Here is a 17,936-nt window from a genome sequence, read left to right as displayed (position 1 = left end):
CCAGAAGCTCGTCTGTGGCGGGGCTGGGGGCTTCGGGAACAAAGTTTGGAGAGTGGATCCGTGCTTCGGCCACTCCCCGGTAGTCCCAGGGCCAACCAGGAGATGGGGCTAGTGGGGTCGGGGGAACCGAATGACTCATCCTTCTTCCCCTGAAAAGGCTTGGAGCTCAAGGAGGCGGGGAGCTCAGCCTGGATTGGGGGGGTGGGATCCTCTGGGCAGCCGGAGTTTCTCTTCGCCAAGTGGCCCCGGACTCTAAACCCAGGTCGCTTTTCCTTCAGCCTGCGCGCTCCAGCTGCCACGTGCTCGAGACGCGCCCACACAGCAGAGAAACAAAGACAGCCAAGCAATGGGGCTGCCAGCAGCCGCCTCGACATTTAATAAATGAAATTCCATAGCTGGGGGTCGATCAGGGGTGAACGGGCGGCCACAGCTCGTGGGCTGGGCGCCCAGCAAGAGCGGCCAGGCCACTCCTCCCATCACCAGGGATGGGGCCACCAACCCCACAGACTGACTCCTCGGTGAGGGTGCACCACGGGGCGGCAGGTGGTGCCACCCACCCCCCCGACCCTACCCCACCCCGCGAGGTATCTTTGCTCGCAGAAACCCTGCCAGATGAGCGGCTGGCTATGGGGGGAGGGGATGCCTGCAAGAAGAATTTTTTTCTAAGGTGCGATTATAAATACACCCTGTGGATCGCAATCTCAAACAAACTTGTCAATCTGGGCTGCAGCGAAAGGCGATGGAGGCAGCTTTGCATATATTTCGGGTGGTGTGACTCATGAGCATTACTTGTCTCCCCCAGGGAAGCAGCCTGCCACCCACAAGTCACTGCTGCTCTGGCACCGCCGGGATAAAATGAGCCAACTCCAACAACCCTGCCCAAGGACTCCCCTCCAGCCCCCTTGCTTTTGAGCAGGACTCCCGGCCATGGGGAACCCTCCCCTAATCTGGGGAACCTGCCTTAATCGTGTCACCACTACCCTGGCCCTTGGGCCTGGGCACCCTCGCCCTCTCCCAACAAACAGAGCGCTGGCCTTTTGCTGCTGCAGTGATGGGGGTTGGGTGCACGTGGGGCACACGTGTACGGGGGAGCATGCTCAGTGCAGGGGTGCACCCATGTGAGGCCTGCGCCTCCTCTCCCTGTCACCCCCACCCTCCAGTCAGTCTCCCCGTGAAGTCCAGGAAGAAAGACCACCACAGAAAGGATCCCTATATGTTATATGCCCACGCCCTGGACACACACCCCTGGTGGCTCAGAAATACCGTTGATGTATACAACACTGTTACCAAGTGGCTATTTCTGCACACAGGCACAGTGTTCACTCCTCAGGAGGTCTTCAAAAAAAAACTGTCCAGATTCTTTTCTCTCTGGATGAAAGCATGGAGGACGGATAGATGTCTTTTTAGCCCGGAGACTGGGGGATTCACTGCACGACCTCTGGCACCTGGCCGTCCATATTGTTGGCAGTGGGCTAGTCAGCAAGAGTGGGACCACACACACACCTGGACACACAAATGTGGATACACGGGAGGACTGGGACGCACAATTCAACCCAAAGACAAGCGGGTACCTCGAACCACAGCCCCTGGATAAGGGGGGGCCGGGGCCTCCAGCTCCTCACTCTTCTCTGATCCCCAGGGGTCACTGTCCCTGGGCCCGAGCTCCTCAGGCCACCCTCAGCCTCGAATATGAAGGGGACGAGGCTGTGAGGCGAACTCGCAGCGTCTCGGCGGCAGGGGCGCACCGAGGCCCGGGCCGCAGGCGGCGCTGCGCGCTCGGGCCTAGCGGCGGCGGCGGCCCCTTTAAGCGCCCCCGCCCCCTCCCGCCCGCGCTCCCGGCTTCCTTTCTCCGGGAGGCGCGGCGGGCTGGGCCTGGCGGCGGGGCGGGTGTGCGGGCCGCCCCTCCCCCGGTGGGCCGGGCCTGCGCCGCTTCCTGCAGGAGCGGCCCGGAGCCGCGCAGGGGGCGGAGAGAGCGAGCGGCGGTGGGGCGGCGCGGGCGGCGCGGGGCGGCGCGGGGCGGAGGGCGCCCGAGGGCGAGCGGGCGGGCGGGCACGGCGGGTTCCGGGCCAGCCCCGGGGGCGGACGGTTGGCCGGGCGCGCGGAGCCTAGCCGGGGCCTTGCCGGAGCCGGGCCGGGCAGCAGGGGCCGCCGCCGCCCGGGCCCGCCGCCCGCGCCCCCCACGCTGGCCCAGAGGGCTGCGGCCGCGTCGCCGCTGAGGATGTCCCGGAAGGGGCCGCGAGCGGAGGTGTGTGCGGACTGCAGCGCCCCGGGTAAGCGGGGCCGGGCTGGGGGCGGGACCGTGCACCGAGGCGCCGCCGGGCGGGCGCCGGGGCCTGGCGGGCGCGCCGTGCGGGGCCGGAGGGCGGGGCGGGGCTGGGGGCTGCGGCCTCCGGCCTCGGGTCTCGGCCCCCGCCCGGGCCGCTGCGGAGCCGCGTCCTTGGAGGGAGGGCCGCTCGGGGGACCGCGGTTTGCTCGCGTCCGTGGACCAGCGAGGAAGGACATTCCCGGCGCCGCCTCCCGCCCCTCAGCTGGCGCCCCCCACCCTCCCCCGCTCCCCCCGCCTTCCATCTCTGGATCCAAACGGAAGCGCCAGCCTAGGGTGGCCAGGAGTACTGGCGGAGGCCGGCCGGGCTTCGGAGGTGGGGGCGAGTGTGGTTTTGTGTCATCTCAGGGCCACCCCCGCGTCTTGCACCTGCTGCTCTCGTGGTCTGCGCGCCCGTAAGGGTGGCGGAGGGCAAGGGGCAGAAAGCGGGCAGATGGGCCGGGGTGGGGTGGGGGGTTGTCTGGATTCTGTTTTCTCGGGAGCAGACGGCGGGGTGGCTTCTCCTAGGACTCCCTGCCCCTGGCTCCCAAGGCTCCTCGCAGGGCCTGGTGTTCAGGGCCACCACAGGCTTGGGCATCGTCCCCTGAGGTGTCCGCAGGCCTGGTAACGGGACAACGAGCCTCAGCTTTTCCTGTGCTCTAGTAAGGCCTGCTTGGAAGATGGGCTTGGCCATACCCCAGCCTGGGCACAGACCTCTCTCCCTGTCCCCTAGCCCAGCCTGACCAGAAATGGGTAGGAAGCATGCGGAGGGGTGCCTACATTCCCGGGACCCACCTGGCTTTGTGGCCTGCCTCCCGGCTGTATTTTCCGTGCTGTTTCCCTTCTTCCCACCGAGTCAGGTCCAGGCTGATGTGAAACCCCCCTGACCTGCCAAGGAAGTGAGGAGAAATGACCCGGAAAGGCTGCTCCCTTCTGATGCTGGGGGACACTGCCCGTGATCGGCTCCGCAGCTGGCTTGGGGAAACGAAGCCCTGGCCCTTGACCATCCTCTCTTTAGAAAAGGAGCTATCTCCCTGGGAGACCTCCGGGCAGGCTCAAGGGGGGGGCGGTCCATGAACTCCAGGAGGACTCTGGGCACAATTAAGTGGAGAGTGTGGGGTGCCGTTTTGTGGCCCATAACTTCCTGCCACCCTTTGGACAGGCCCAGGGCTTCCCTGGTGGCTCAGTGGTAAAGTATCCACCTGCCAATGCAAGAGACCTAGGTTCAATCCCAGGGTCCGGAAGATCCCCTGGAGAAGGAAATGGCAACCCACTCCAGTACTCTTGCCTAGGAAATCTCATGGAGAGAGGAGCCTTGGCGGGCTACAGTCCATGGGGTTGCAGAAGAATCGAACACGTCTTGAGAGAGTAAATAACAACAGGACCCCAACAGGTTGAGACCCACAGATGCTCTGGTGGTTTCAATGGCTCCAAGCTTGAGTGTTTGGGCACTGTGGGAACCTGGCAGGAGCATGGTGGTCTGGGTGGCTGTGACCCTGAGGCCTTCTCTCAGGGCATGTCATGGTCTAGAGGGCCCTGAGGAAGCTGTGTGTCCAGGGATGTGGGGTGTCCTTACCTCTGGTTAGTTAGAAACTACTATTTCCTCCCCCCCAACTGCAGGCAGGTCTGGGGGATTAAGGGCTAAGAGGAGAGCTTGCCTTCTGTGTGTTGGTCCGAGGCTGTTCTGCCCTTCTGCCTGCCTACCCCTCTGCCAGGCTGCCCCTCTCCCCCGCGGAGGAGGGAAGGAGCGTTGGTGGGGAGGGAAGGTGTGGCTGGGAGGGGGTTGCCTAACAGACACTTTATCGTGGAAACCTGGATTTTTGTGTTGCCTTTGTTTCTAGCTTACTCTGTGACTCACGGCAAGACTTTTCTAAAACATGCTGAGTCTCAGTTTCCTCAACTCTGAGGCCAAGAAGTTGGAGTAAAAATGGTTTTTGAGGACCGTCCCACCTCCAGTCTGCGGTCCTGATTCTGGGCAGGGGGACATAGGGCAGCATTAGCAAGGCAGTTGTCCTTTCTCCATTGCCTTTGACTACTTGATTAGAAGCTTCTGTATGCCCAGTGGGCATGGGCAGGAGTGGTGTGTCTCTCATGTGTTGGGGTGCCTGGCTCCTATCCCCGGTCCTCATCCCACAGAGTCCTGTGTGCTCCTGGGAACCCCCTCCCCCCGCCCCCACCTCGGCCCCGATCCAGAAAGCAGGTCAGGAGGAGGCAGGTGCTGAGGTGAGGATGTGAAGCGTGCAGGGTGCTGATAAAGTCTTGTTCACCCCAGCACCCAGCATGGTTTCTAGCACAGAGCAGGCATTCCCCCAAGGGATTGGAGGCTTCTCAGGACCCTGACTTCTCCTTGGGGCATTTTTCAGTCTGGGACCTAGAACAGCCCAGGTTCTAGCCCAGCTGGAGGGAAACTAGCAATTTGGAGCCCCCTCATTGGTATGTGGTTCCTACCTGAAGTCGTAGGCTTCTCACCGTATTCAGAGCCCTGCAGACCCAGCCCTGGGAGTGGGGTCGTGGTCTCTTTGTGATTGGTTAATTTGCGGGGTCTTGAGGTAAAAGGTAAGATGAGCCTGACCCCAAAGAGCTCCATCCTCCTCCCAGGCCTGGGTGCATGAGACAAGTCTGAGTGTGTTGTGAGCATGGCACGGCTGCCGGCCCTGGCGGCTGGTGCTGCCTCGCCAGGCACCGTCTGTGACTGCGCCTGCCTTGGGAACGAACCCTGGAGGATGTGTGTCTCCCCTGTCCCGCCCGTCCACTCCGCCTGCCGCACAGCCAGCTCATCTCTAAGGGCCTGCCTCTTGCGCCCTGGGCCCCCGGGCAGCCCCCTGGCTCAGGCAGCCCCTGGCACAGACGTGAAGCCCTCACAATGCCCATCTTAACAGGCATCTTGAGTGAGCAAGGCTGGGCACCAGCTAAAGACATCTGGGAACCTGCAATCTCATTTGTCTCTTCATGATGTAAATTGTGGGCTGGGGTGAATGCTGAGCTTTTTTCTTTCACTGAGGTGCAGCTTATGTACCCTTGGAAAAGGAAATGGCAACCCACTTCAGTATTCTTGCCTGGAACATCCCATGGACTGAGGAGCTGGAGGGGGTACGGCGGGGGGGCCCTACAGTCCATGAGATTGCAGAGAGTCAGATACGAGTTAGCACACACTCACAACTTCTGTACAACCAAGTGCCTGTATCCTCCTCTGTAACCTGATGAGTCTTTACCTGTATACATACATAACTCTGTAGCCACAACTCCGATCCAGAAGTAGAGCACGCCCAACACTCTACAGGGCTTTCTGTGTCAAGGCCCGCCCCCCACCCCCACAGGGAACCGCCGTTGTGACCTCTGTCCCCATGGAGTAGATTACTCTTGCCTGCTTTCAAGATGATGGGCTTCTCCCTCTTGCCTAGGTGCCTAGATAGGAAAGGCTAGCTACTGGCCCCAGAGACCACTGATGGCTTTGGGTAGTGGTATGAATTCCCCCTGGAGAAGGCAATGGCACCCGACTCCAGTACTCTTGCCTGGAAAATCCTATGGATGGAGGAGCCTGGTAGGCTGCAGTCCATGGGGTGCTAGGAGTCGGACACAACTGAGCGAATTCACTTTGACTTTTCACTTTCATGCATTGGAGGAGGAAATGGCAACCCACTCCAGTGTTCTTGCCTGGAGAATCCCAGGGACGGGGGAGCCTGGTGGGCTGCCATCTATGGGGTTGCACAGAGTCGGACACGACTGAAGCGACTTAGCAGCAGTAGCAGCAGCAGCATGAATTCCCCTTAGGAGAGGCGTCCATGGGCTTGGTGCTGGTTCGCATTATTCCAGGACTTACGCCACTTGGCGCACACACGGGACCCCTGCGCCCCAGCCCCACCCGCCACTGCCAACTGGGCGGGGAAACTTGGCAGATGTTGAGGAGGTGGCCGCACCCCCTAACCCTCACGTTCCCTGTCCTTTCTGCCCCGAGTTTGGTCCTGGAAGCCTTTTAGAGGGCACGGGTCCCTTAATCTCAAATTGCAGTAGCCATTTGACTTTCAGAACCCCTTCCTGGCCTTTCAGCTTCGGAACTGGCCTAGGTGGGGCATGGGGGCACCTGCTGTGGGAGGCCCAGACCCCTTGGGCAGAGGAAGTAGGGAGCAGAGTGACCCATTTATGTCACCCAGAACCGAGCTGGCACCGTTGTGCCCCAGACCAGGGCAGGATTCCCCTGCCCACCTGGTTCAGGTCACTGTAGGAGGGAAGACCCTCCGCCAGGCTGGGAGAGTGGAGAGCTGGACCCCTTTGCCCAGATCCTGGTCCCTGCCGCCTTTAAGGGTTACCGTGTCAGCTCTGGTGCTGGATGGCTGGCCAGCCCGTCCAGGCCTGGCTCCTCCGGGAGGACCATGGTCTTGGGGTGGAGGCCTTAGAGCGGCCCATTTATGATCCTGGCCTGGGCGGCTCCCTGCTGACAGGAAACCCCACCATTTCAACAAGAGGAATTTGGGCTGCGTCATTTCCAGCTTCCTGCCTGGGCTGGCCGGAGGTGGCTAGCAGGCAGACCCCTGACCCAGTGGGGTTTGGAGCGGGGGAGGGAGCTTTCCTTGCCTGAAGGCCAGACCGGTTGGGTCAAGCCAGCGCTCCTGTTTGCTCTAGGGCTCCCCCTCTTGGCAGAGATGGTGGCCCCCAGAGTCAGCCTCCGATGAAGCTGGGTGGGGGCACCTGCTGCACCCCTCTGCCCTGTTTTGGGGGCAGATCCCTAAAACCCAGACCCAGAGAGCGGGGCTGCTCCTTCCTCTTCCTGTTTCTGTGCTGCAGAGAAGACACCATCGCAGCTCAGGCTGCGCTGACTCAGTTTCCTCACAGCCCTGGGGAGTGCTGATGGACGTCCTCGCAGGGAGGGGCCTGAGAACTGCCTTCTGCTTAGAGAGGCTCTCATCACCCCTAGCCTGTCCCCTCCCCCAGTGGGGACCACTGTGGACAATTTGAGCACTAGGGGCAAGGCAGAGAGCCAGCCCCCCACCCAACCCCCCAGGATGGGGCTTCTGAGACGGGCAGGGGGCTGGGCAGAGCGGAGAGTCCTGGGAGAGTGGCTCCCTGCCCCCACTCTCCGGCCACACACAATGGCTGCTTTCTCCCCATGACCTTTCTGCAGCCTGAGCTGTATGCAGCTGTCTCCTCCCCCTCCCGCAAGGGGCCTGGGGTGGGAGGCATCTCTGCTGCCCTTGAGAAGGACCCCAGGAGCTCCCACCCTTCTCTGGTCCCTCTGCTTGCTTGCAAAGCTCACTTCTCAAAGAGTAGAGAGTGACTCCCAGGGCTCTTGCCCACTTGGGGTCACCCACTTCGGGGCTGCAAGAGCAGCTGGTGTGGACATCTAAATACCTGGGTTCACATCCCAGCAATCCCCCTCATGAGCTGGGTGGCCTTGACTAAGCACCCTAACATCTCCGAGACACGGGTTCCTTGTCAGTGAAGCGGGTTAGTATTTCCCGCCTTGCCTGACAGTTGTTAGAGGCGCCATACTGATGGCAAATCCAACTGGTCCCCAGTGGGTGCTCGGGCAGTTTTAGTTCCTTTGCCCCCTCCATCCCCCTTAAGTGGGGCTCCAGCTCACCCATCAGTGATGGTTGTGGGAGGCTGCCATGAAAAGGCCTCTTACTGCCCAGGTGAGGGCAGACGCGGGCACCCCTGGAGGGTGTGATGGGTCAGACAGGTGGGCCAGTGACTCCAAAAGAAGCCTGGGTGCGGAGAGTTGTGGCACCGGTCCGGACACAGGAGTGTCTCTGGGGGTGTGGCATGCAGTCGTTGGGGACTCTTGCCTCCCAGGGGCAGGGCTAGGGCAGCAGTCTTGTTCCCTGGAGAAGGACTGTGGTCCTGGCACCAGTGGTTGCAGCACAGGAAGCTATGCCCACTGAGGAGGCCCTGGGGACCACACCTCCCCAGGGGGCAGAGACGTGTAGGAGAGGGCTTGGCTCCGTAAGTGGCCGCTGGAGCAAGCCTTCGGGGAGTCCCTCCCGCCCTCCTTCAGAGCTCAGCGCCCTCCTCAGTGGCCCAGCTCCCCAATCCTTAGGGGACTGAGTGTGCAAATTGTGCGTGGAGAGCTAAGCACAGTGCAGGTCCAGGGCCATGCTCGGGAGGCTCAGCCGTGTCTGGCTGTGGCTGACCCTTGTCCCTGCTCACCCCGCAGACCCCGGCTGGGCCTCCATCAGCAGGGGTGTGCTGGTGTGTGACGAGTGCTGCAGCGTGCACCGGAGTCTGGGCCGCCACATCTCCATTGTCAAGCACCTCCGCCACAGCGCCTGGCCCCCCACCCTGCTGCAGGTACCCGGGGTGCTTCCTGTCTTTACCATAGGGCATGCTGAGCGCAGGCACACTTCCCCCGTGCCCACACACACAGCTGCCTGGGGCCCCCCACCCACAGCAGAGCCTAGTCCTGCCCCTTGCCGCCTGGGCACAGAGACAAGGCCACCAGGACTGGAGCCACACAGACCTGGGTGTTCACCCTAACTCTGCCACTCCTGAACGTGCAGTATGGAGCTTAACCGCTGAGAGCCTCAGCATACCCACCACGACCCCTGAAGTGCTCAACTGGACCCACATCCTTGGATGGCCAGACTGGGTTGGGGGTGTGACAGTGCCAGGCACACAGTAGGCCTGTTGGTGCCGCGTCCAGTCCGGGACTCGGAGGTGTCTGCTGGTACACAGTGGGCATGCTCACTCTGGTGCCTCCTGCCCACAGATGGTGCACACGCTTGCCAGCAACGGGGCCAACTCCATCTGGGAGCACTCCCTGCTGGACCCCGCGCAGGTGCAGAGCGGCCGGCGTAAAGCCAACCCCCAAGACAAAGTCCAGTGAGTTGGGCGTGAGGGGTGGGGGCTGCGGCCGTGTGGTCAGGACACAAGCCTGGGAGGTGGCCGGGTGCCTGACCTCTCCCACTCTGCTCCCCGTTTCCTCCTGCGTGCCCCGTGCAGCCCCATCAAGTCCGAGTTCATCAGGGCCAAGTACCAGATGCTGGCTTTTGTGCACAAGCTGCCCTGCCGGGACGATGACGGAGTCACCGCCAAAGACCTCAGCAAGGTTTGTGGGGCACCTTGGAAGGGGACCGGACCCATCCTCACCCATGATGCCATCCCCACTGAGCCCTAGGTCCCCAAGGCAGCCAGGTCAGGCGAGAACAGTGGGCACAGTGGAAGGACAGGATTGCATGCTCAGGCCACGTGCGATCAAGGCCCCTCTGCTCCAAGTGCACACGGCAAGGCTAAAATCATCCAGCCGCCACCCAAGAGCCAGAAAACGTTGGACAGAGCCTCCATTTTCTCATCTGTAAAATGGAAAAGAAAGAGTATCTACCTCGTGGACAGTGTCTGTTCTAAGCCGAGCGTACTGCATGCTCGCGGTCGGTCAGTGGTGACTGACTGCAGCTGTGATTCCTGGGCATGAAGTGCAGCCCTCAGTCCTCCCTGACAACCTGCCTGCAGCCAGGTCCTGGGAGCTGGCCAGAGTCCCGGGGGCCTGGACCAGGTGCTGTGGCGGGGAGGTGGGGGCACACACCCATTTACTGCACACTGTGCTCCTTGCAGCAACTGCACTCAAGCGTGCGAACGGGCAACCTGGAGACATGTCTGCGCCTGCTATCCCTGGGCGCCCAGGCCAACTTCTTCCACCCCGAAAAGGGCACCACACCTCTGCATGTGGCTGCCAAGGCAGGTCAGACGCTGCAGGCCGAGCTGCTTGTGGTGTATGGGGCTGACCCTGGCTCCCCAGATGTTAACGGCCGTACACCCATTGATTATGCCAGGTAAGGGCCAGCCAAAGGGTGAGGCTTGGCTGGGTGTGGGCAATGGACTGCTGCTGAAGGGCTGAGCCGTGTGACCTCCCCACAGGCAGGCGGGGCACCATGAGCTGGCGGAACGGCTAGTCGAGTGCCAGTACGAGCTCACTGACCGGTTGGCCTTCTATCTCTGTGGGCGCAAGCCGGGTGAGCAGAGTGTGGGGCGGGCCTGGCAGGGCCAGGCAGGTGGGACCCAGACACACCCCAGCAGCAGGTGCCATGGTGACAAGAGCCCGCTGGGGAACAGTGTTGCTAGGCAACTGGCTCCTGTGAAATCGCTGCAGGCTCTGGGCTGCAGCATGTTGGGGTAGGGAGTGGGGGTGGGCATAACTGCAGCCAGTTCCCAGGGCCCTTGGGGGTAGCCTGCCCTCCTCCCTTCCCCTGTCCCTTCTGGGTGCCAAGTCCTGCTCATGGCAATGGGGTGGGCTTCTAGCTGCTGAGGCCACCCAGCACCAGTGACTTAGCATTTTTATTTTTATTCAGATCACAAGAATGGGCATTACATCATCCCACAGATGGCAGACAGGTGAGTGCCCACCTGATGCCCCTTCCCAGAGGCTGCTGGGTGCCATGAGGATGCCCAACCCTCAGAACCCGCACCCCCCAACTCTTCAGGCTTTAGGGACCTTGCACCCCTGCCCCCACCCCCCTTCAGGGGTTGGAAGCACAAGCCTATCACAGTCTGGTCTTCACTCCCTAATGCTGGGCCCCAAGGCAGGTAAGAAATGTCCACTCAGCCTGTGGCCAGCAGTCTGACCCCCATGGCTGTCAAGCACATAGGGCTTGAGTGCAAGAAACAGCCCCCCAACCCCCAGACCAGGAACTCTGGGTTCTGTTAGGGGCACTGACCCCAACTGTCAAATCTTTAAACAGATTTTTGCTCTTCAGTGAAAACGTGGTGGACCCCAGGAATTTGACTAACTTTGGGGTTCTGCCAGGCTTCTGTGGTGTGCTCAGAAATCCGGCAGGGGCTGGGGGCACAAGGCCAGGAGAGGTGTTGTCCACCCCTTGTGTGAGAGGCCGCAGGAGCCCAGGCAGTGGGGGACGCGTGCGCAGGATGGGCGCTGGCGCCACCTGGTGGCTGCCCATTGTGGCCGAGCTGTGCTTGCTGGCCAGGATCTGGAGAGGCTCCCTCCTGCTCCGAAGCCCACGTGGGCAGACAGCCCTAGTCAGGCCTGGATCCCTCAGGTCCCTCGAGCCCCCGATCTTCTCTGTTCTGAGACCCCCAAGACTCCCCCTGTTTCTCTGGTCTGACTCTGCCTGGTGTGTGTGTCTGCTTGTGTGTGTTCGTGTGTTGTAAACACACATAGGCGGGTTCTCGATGAGATGCTAGCTGAGCACCTTTGCGGGGCCAGCTGTTGTTGGCCCTGGAACACAGAGGTACCTCAAGCGTGATCTGGGTGCTTAGGGGTATCACCATCCCAACAGGGTGGCCAGGGCCCTAGTCAACTGCAGCCCTGTGTGGGGAGTGCGGCCAGAGAGGCAGAGGCACAGACGTGAGAGTGCTGTGCGAGGAGCTGCAGGCAGACCATGAGGCTGGAGCATGGGAGAGGCAGGGAATCCCTGGAGCAGGACTGGACGAGAGGTGGGGGGGAGAGAGTGGCTGGTGCTGAGCCCCGACGTGAGTTGGGACTGTCGAGGGAGCAGAGGGGCTCTGACATGGAGGTGTGGAGTCTGCTCTGCCACTGGCTGGCTGTGTAAGTGCAGACAGGCTCCTTAACCTCTCTGAGCCTTAGTTATCTTTCTGGGCTGTTAACATTAAATAAGATAGTACATGCAAAGCATTAAGGCTTTTGGGTTTGTTTTTTTTTTTTGCCACGCCACACGGCTTATAGGATTTTGATTCCCCAGCCAGGGACAGAACCTAGGACCCAGCAGTGAAAGTGCTAAATGCTAACCACTAGATCACCAGGGAATTCCTTAGCATATTTTTAAAGTGAGCTTTTTGTTGAAGTGTGCCATACATACCCTATTATTGAAAAAGTTTCTAAGGCCAGAATGGCGCAGCCGGATGTATCCACAATGCCCTGGCTTGTGGCTGAATAGAGGATTGCAGGGGCAGGACTGGACGCAGGAAGATGGGTGAAAAATGCTGCCAAAGACCAGGCAGGAGGATGAAATGGCAGCACCTGGGAAGGCTTGGCCATGGCCTGAGGATGCAGGAGGCTGCAGGGCACTCCTAGGAGCTGACATTTGTGCAGGGCGACTGGGTCACGCCAACCACTGAGGAGTGGGCTGGGGGAAGACGAGCTGGGTTTGGTACACTCAGGTCTGGCATGCGCACGAAGTTGGGTCTGAGTTTGGCGCGGGAGTTTGTGTGCCTTGCTCCTGGGTAATTGCCACCTTGTCCTGTTCTTTCCTCTGCTGCCTCCTCTGGACTTAGATCTCGGCAAAAGTGCATGTCTCAGAGGTATACGTGCCTGCTCGGGGGCAGGCCCTGGAGGAGGGGCGGGGCAGAGAGGCACTTGATGTGCAGCACCTGGGGTGTCATCTCCCTGGGGTCCCTGCATGTTTGGGAGGTCACTGGCAGGGGCCTGGCTGCCTCTCATATCTGGCCTCTCCCCTCCTCCCTGTGCCCATCTCCCTCCTTCGTCTACAGCCTGGACCTGTCCGAGTTGGCCAAAGCTGCCAAGAAGAAGCTGCAGGCGGTGAGTCTGCTCAGACAGGGAGCCCCCATCCCTGACCCTCTGTTCCTGTGACTGCCCCACCCTCTAGTCTCCCCAGTCTCCTGTCTCCCACCTCCCACTGTTCGTCTGTGACTCTGACTCTGCCCTCCTATGGCTCCCAGGGGACTTCCTGAGTCTCTACCCTCAGGGGCACTAACTGTCTGCCCTGGTCTCCCTCTTTCTCCCACCTCAGAGCTGGGCAGACAGACCCCTGTCCACCCTGGTTTCCAGTTGAGACGGGGGGAGAGCTGGGGAACACAAGTCGTTGCCACATCGTACAAGGCCCTGGGGCACTGGCTCGGTGGGCACTGGGGCTGGCTGAACTGACAGGGCCCGGGTCCCCTTCTCTGCCTCCAGCTCAGCAACCGGCTTTTTGAGGAACTAGCCATGGACGTGTATGACGAGGTGGATCGAAGGGAAAATGACGCTGGTGAGCCAGGAGGGCATGGAAGTCTTCGGCAGAGGGGATGGAGGCCCTGCCAGTCAGGGAGGGCTGGTACCTGGGTGGCTCTTTCGCCAGGACTAGGAAGAGGTGCCTGGCTTGGTCTGCTTGGCAGGCCTGCCCGTGAGCCCCGCCAGCTGGGAGCCCAGCGGCCCCAGCCAGTGGGCAGAGCTGCCAAGCTGGAGGCAGCCAGCCTGCTCCTCTCCCCAGCCCCTTGGACTGGGGCTCCTCTCCGCCCAGCGGCCGCCCTTTCTGGCTCTCTCCCGAGCCCTGCTCCGCCCCTCCATCCCTCCTTCCTGGCTATAGCAGATTCCAGCCCAGAGGCGGGAGGGAGTCTCTTCTGTTGTCAGTCCCCAGCTGGCCTCGCCCTGCCTTTCCCTGGCCCAAACTACTTGTGTTCTGAGTACCAGTGTTGGGGGCCCTTCGGGCCTGGGAAGGAGCTCAGAAGGCGGTGCTCTGGCCCTCCTGCCCCGGCCTGTCCTGCGGGCCCAGCCCCCGTGGACAGTCCGCCCCTGCCCCTCCCCCACAGTGTGGCTGGCGACCCAGAACCACAGCACCCTGGTGACCGAGCGCAGCGCCGTGCCCTTCCTGCCAGTGAACCCCGAGTACTCAGCCACACGGAATCAGGTGAGCTGGCTGGATGGGGCCTGGGGCCATCTCTTCCCTTGCTGGGTCACCACTGCAGGGCCCTGCCCTTCCCTTCCGGCAGGCAGGCCATTGTTTGCTGCTCGTCCCCACTCCTGGCCGAGGCCTTGCCCTCGCCTCTGGCTCGCCCTGGCCTCTGGCTCCGGGATGTGGGAATGGGGAGGAGGCAGTTCTTTTGAGCCCTCGGTGAGCAGCCCCTGGGCACTGCCCAGCCTCTGAGAGCTCCCCCCAGGCCCTCCACGTTTGTATCACCCTGGGCTGGGCTCCTTGGATGGCCTGGCTGCTTTGTCCCCAACGTCTCGCATCAGCCACATGGGCCTCCTCACACCAGCCCGGCCCTGCCTCCCTCCCAGGGGCGACAGAAGCTGGCCCGCTTTAACGCCCGGGAGTTTGCCACCTTGATCATCGACATCCTCAGCGAGGCCAAGAGGAGACAGCAGGGCAAGAGCCTGGGCAGCCCCACAGGTGGGAAGGGCACGGGCGCCGCTCCAGGGTGCGCTCCCTCCCGGGTGGCGCGGTGCACAGGCTGCGGCCCTGGGCCCTGAGTGACAAGCCTGTGCCCTCAGACAACCTCGAGCTGTCCACGCGGGGCCAGAGTGACCTGGACGACCAGCACGACTACGACAGCGTGGCCTCGGACGAGGACACAGACCAGGAGCCCCTGCGCAGTGCTGGTGCCACGCGGAACAACAGAGCTCGGGTCCGAGAGCCACCCCGACACCCCCCCCCCACACTCCTCATATCCTGGGGCCCTAGCGGCAACGAGGGGGCTGACTGGCCCATCTCCCTCTGCAGAGCATGGACTCCTCAGACCTGTCAGACGGGGCTGTGACGCTGCAAGAGTACCTGGAGCTGAAAAAGGCCCTGGCTGCTTCCGAGGCCAAGGTGCAGCAGCTCATGAAGGTCAATAGCAGCCTGAGTGATGAGCTCCGGAGGCTGCAGAGGGAGGTGAGGAGGGGGCTCCCGGGCCCGCTGGGTGGGGAAGAGGCACGCTCCGGGAGGCGGCGGTGCTGCCCGGGGTTTCTGACACCCCTCTCACTCTCAGATCCACAAGCTGCAGGCCGAGAACCTGCAGATCCGGCAGCCACCAGGGCCGATGCCCACACCCCCCCTCCCCAGCGAGCGAGCTGAGCACGCACCCGTGGGGCCTGGCGGGAGCACCCACCGCAGGGACCGCCAGGCCTTTTCCATGTATGAACCAGGCTCTGCCCTGAAGCCCTTTGGGGTCCCGCCCGGGGACGAGCTCACCACCCGGCTCCAGCCTTTCCACAGCACCGTGAGCCGCCTGCGGGCCCCAGGGGGGGTGGGGTGGGGACAGGGTTGGGACCAGCACAAGGCCCCCTGTGACCCCCCTGTGCCACCCCCAGGAGCTGGAGGACGACGCCATCTATTCAGTGCACGTCCCTGCTGGCCTTTACCGGGTAAGCAGGGCCTGGGAAGTGGGTCCATTCCCACAAATAGGTGGCCCCAGCGGATGCCAGGCTCTGTGCGGGACACTGGGCACAGGGTGACCGGACACACACGGTCCCAGCCTCGCTGAAGGGAAGCCGAAAGGCAGGGGGGTGGGGAGGAGGAGACTGACTCCAGCCCTGCCTGGGTTTCAGATCCGGAAGGGGGTGTCGGCCTCAGCTGTGCCCTTCACTCCCTCCTCCCCACTGCTGTCGTGCTCCCAGGAAGGAAGCCGCCACACGGTAACGAGCATCCCCAGGGCCCAAGGGAGGGACGGGCTGAAAGAGAGAGGTGTGCTGGTGAGGTGACGGGGGTCCGCAAACACACCCCTGACCTGCCAACCCCGGCCCTGTGCCCTCCAGAGCAAGCTCTCCCGCCACGGCAGCGGCGCAGACAGTGACTATGAGAACACACAAAGTGGGGACCCGCTGCTGGGGTGAGGCTCCGTGGGGAAAGGGGATGGTGGCCCCTGAGCGTCCGTGAGGGTGTCTGCAAGGGCCCTCACTCACGGCTGGAATCCTCCTCCCTCTCTAACCCCAGCCTGGAAGGGAAGAGGTTTCTGGAGCTGGGCAAGGAAGAGGACTTCCACCCGGAGCTGGAAAGCCTGGATGGCGACCTCGACCCTGGGCTTCCCAGCACGGAGGATGTCATCCTGAAGACGGAGCAGGTCACCAAGAACATTCAGGAGTTACTGCGGGCGGCCCAGGAATTCAAGCATGACAGGTATAGAGGTGGGCAGAGGCTCACGCGGGCCTCTGGGGTGTTGCAGAAGACAAGGGAGGGACCAGTGCTGTGCTGTCCTGGGACCCTTCCCTCACTTGCCCTCCCCCCCACTGCCCAGCTTCGTGCCCTGCTCAGAGAAGATCCATTTGGCTGTGACTGAGATGGCCTCTCTCTTCCCGAAGGTACAGGGGCCAGAGAGGGGACCTGGAGGGGGCGGGGGTGCCTCAGGGTGGGGCGGGTGTGGAGAGTCTGACGGCACTGGCCTGGTTGGATCCCTGGACCCTCGGGGTCCCATCATGGCTCGTGGTTGGTTTGACGTCCAAGGCCCGACTCCTCCACAGAGGCCCGCCCTGGAGCCTGTGCGAAGCTCGCTGCGGCTGCTCAACGCCAGCGCCTACCGGCTGCAGAGCGAGTGCCGGAAGACGGTGCCCCCAGAGCCTGGCGCTCCCGTGGACTTCCAGCTGCTGACTCAGCAGGTGATCCAGTGCGCCTACGACATCGCCAAGGCCGCCAAGCAGCTGGTCACCATCACCACCCGCGAGAAGAAGCAGTGACCACTGTCCCCAAACCCTCACCCGCACCCTGGGACCTCACTGGCCGTGGGAGCTGGGCCACTCCAGACACTCATCCCCACCCCCACCGAGCCGCCGGCCCAAGTGCCCTTAGCGCTGCCACTGTTCCCGGCAGCCAGGTGCCCTGGTGCCCGTCCCCCTTGAGCCCCCAAGGATGGGGAGGTGAGGTGGCAGGAGCTTCTGCCCCCACATTCCATGCACCCCTCCCTGTACATAGCCCCCCTACCCCTCTAGCGTGCAGGGGCCTGCAAGGCGGCACTCCCAACCCCATGCCCTCGGGGGCACCCTCAGCCAAGGGTTGGGTGGGGACACTCCAAGTGGGGCAGCTCCCCTGATGCACCCCACCCCCATGAGCCAGTCCAGCCCTCCTGGGGGCTGAGCGGGGGGGGCATCCCCCCTTGTACATAATACCTGTGGATGTCCCCACCCTGTAGCCACCAGCCCCCTGCTGCTCTCTCCTCCAATGCCAAACGGCCCCAGCTAGGGCACAGGCCCCAACCTGTGTTCCCGGGGTCCCCAGCAGCAAACACTGGAAAAGTCTAATCTTTTTTTTTTTCCTCTCCTCTCTTCCACTCCTTAATTTTAACATTGTGGTAACTGAGTGTGCCTGCGTGTGAGTGTGCGGGGCGGCAGTGCCGTTCCAGAGGCCTGGCCCATCTGGGGTTTCGTGAGGGGTGAGGGGACCAGGGTTGGGCGTTGACCCCCCCCATCCTGGGGCCAGGGGCTGCCGGAGGGAACCAGCTGGGTCCTGCCCTCTGCCTCCCCTCATTGCTCCCCCCACTCATACCCTCTATGAACTTAAAGGAAAACCACTTTGCTCCATCTCTCTTCCCCTCCCTTATGGAGGGGGAAAGTGCCGGCTGGGGCTGAGAACTGAGCACCCGAGCCTGGGGCTGGCTCCCCGGGGTCCCCGACGAAGCTGAGAGCCCCTCCCTGTGACCTCCGAGAGGCCAGCGCCTGCGGTGTCTGGGTCCCTGCAGCCTGGGGAGGCAGATGGCAGCTCCTACCAGCTCCTCTCCCTGCCCCACTTCTGTCCCAGGGGCCAGGCTCTACCTGTGTGGTGGTGGGTGGGCTGACTGTCAAGACGTGTGTCATGTACATTTGTATCAAAAATAAATAAGTGACCATGTGCCCTTTTCTGATGCTTTGGGAACTGTGGGAGGAGGGATCAGGGAGGTGCAGACATGAAATGGAGAAAGACCAACTTGGCAAAAGTATGAAGCCAGTGAAAACGGTGACTGCTGCAGCCCCCATACTGAAGGGGAGGGAAGCCCCTTGTCTTCTGTTAGCGGGGTCCTGCAAATAACGTTTCAGTAACTACCACCAGCGTCCTGCCACCTG

General features: G+C 62.2%; 1 protein-coding gene across 3 annotated transcripts; it reads left to right on the top strand.

Moving 5' to 3' along the window:
- The first annotated feature begins 2,053 nt into the window (after nt 1-2,053).
- On the top strand, nt 2,054-17,724 carry GIT1 (GIT ArfGAP 1). 3 transcript variants are annotated; one of them, XM_027516794.1, is made up of 21 exons: nt 2,054-2,270; nt 8,454-8,587; nt 9,006-9,118; nt 9,239-9,344; nt 9,848-10,065; nt 10,151-10,245; nt 10,582-10,624; nt 12,482-12,508; nt 12,698-12,746; nt 13,122-13,194; nt 13,736-13,833; nt 14,205-14,316; nt 14,418-14,551; nt 14,647-14,799; nt 14,897-15,127; nt 15,219-15,272; nt 15,525-15,542; nt 15,663-15,736; nt 15,841-16,023; nt 16,142-16,205; nt 16,365-17,724. In XM_027516794.1, exons 1-21 carry the CDS (start codon nt 2,219-2,221, stop codon nt 16,575-16,577), a joined length of 2,244 nt encoding a protein of 747 aa, XP_027372595.1. In that variant the 5' UTR covers nt 2,054-2,218; the 3' UTR covers nt 16,578-17,724. The 3 variants fall into 3 exon arrangements, with proteins under 3 accessions (XP_027372595.1, XP_027372593.1, XP_027372594.1); XM_027516792.1 differs by having other exon boundaries at nt 15,456-15,542; XM_027516793.1 differs by lacking the exon at nt 12,482-12,508 and having other exon boundaries at nt 15,456-15,542.
- Nucleotides 17,725-17,936: the final 212 nt, after the last annotated feature.

The sequence above is a fragment of the Bos indicus x Bos taurus genome, chromosome 19, assembly GCF_003369695.1.
Source record: "Bos indicus x Bos taurus breed Angus x Brahman F1 hybrid chromosome 19, Bos_hybrid_MaternalHap_v2.0, whole genome shotgun sequence".
NCBI classification, from domain to species: domain Eukaryota; kingdom Metazoa; phylum Chordata; class Mammalia; order Artiodactyla; family Bovidae; genus Bos; species Bos indicus x Bos taurus.
This window is presented reverse-complemented; position numbering and strand designations above follow the sequence as displayed.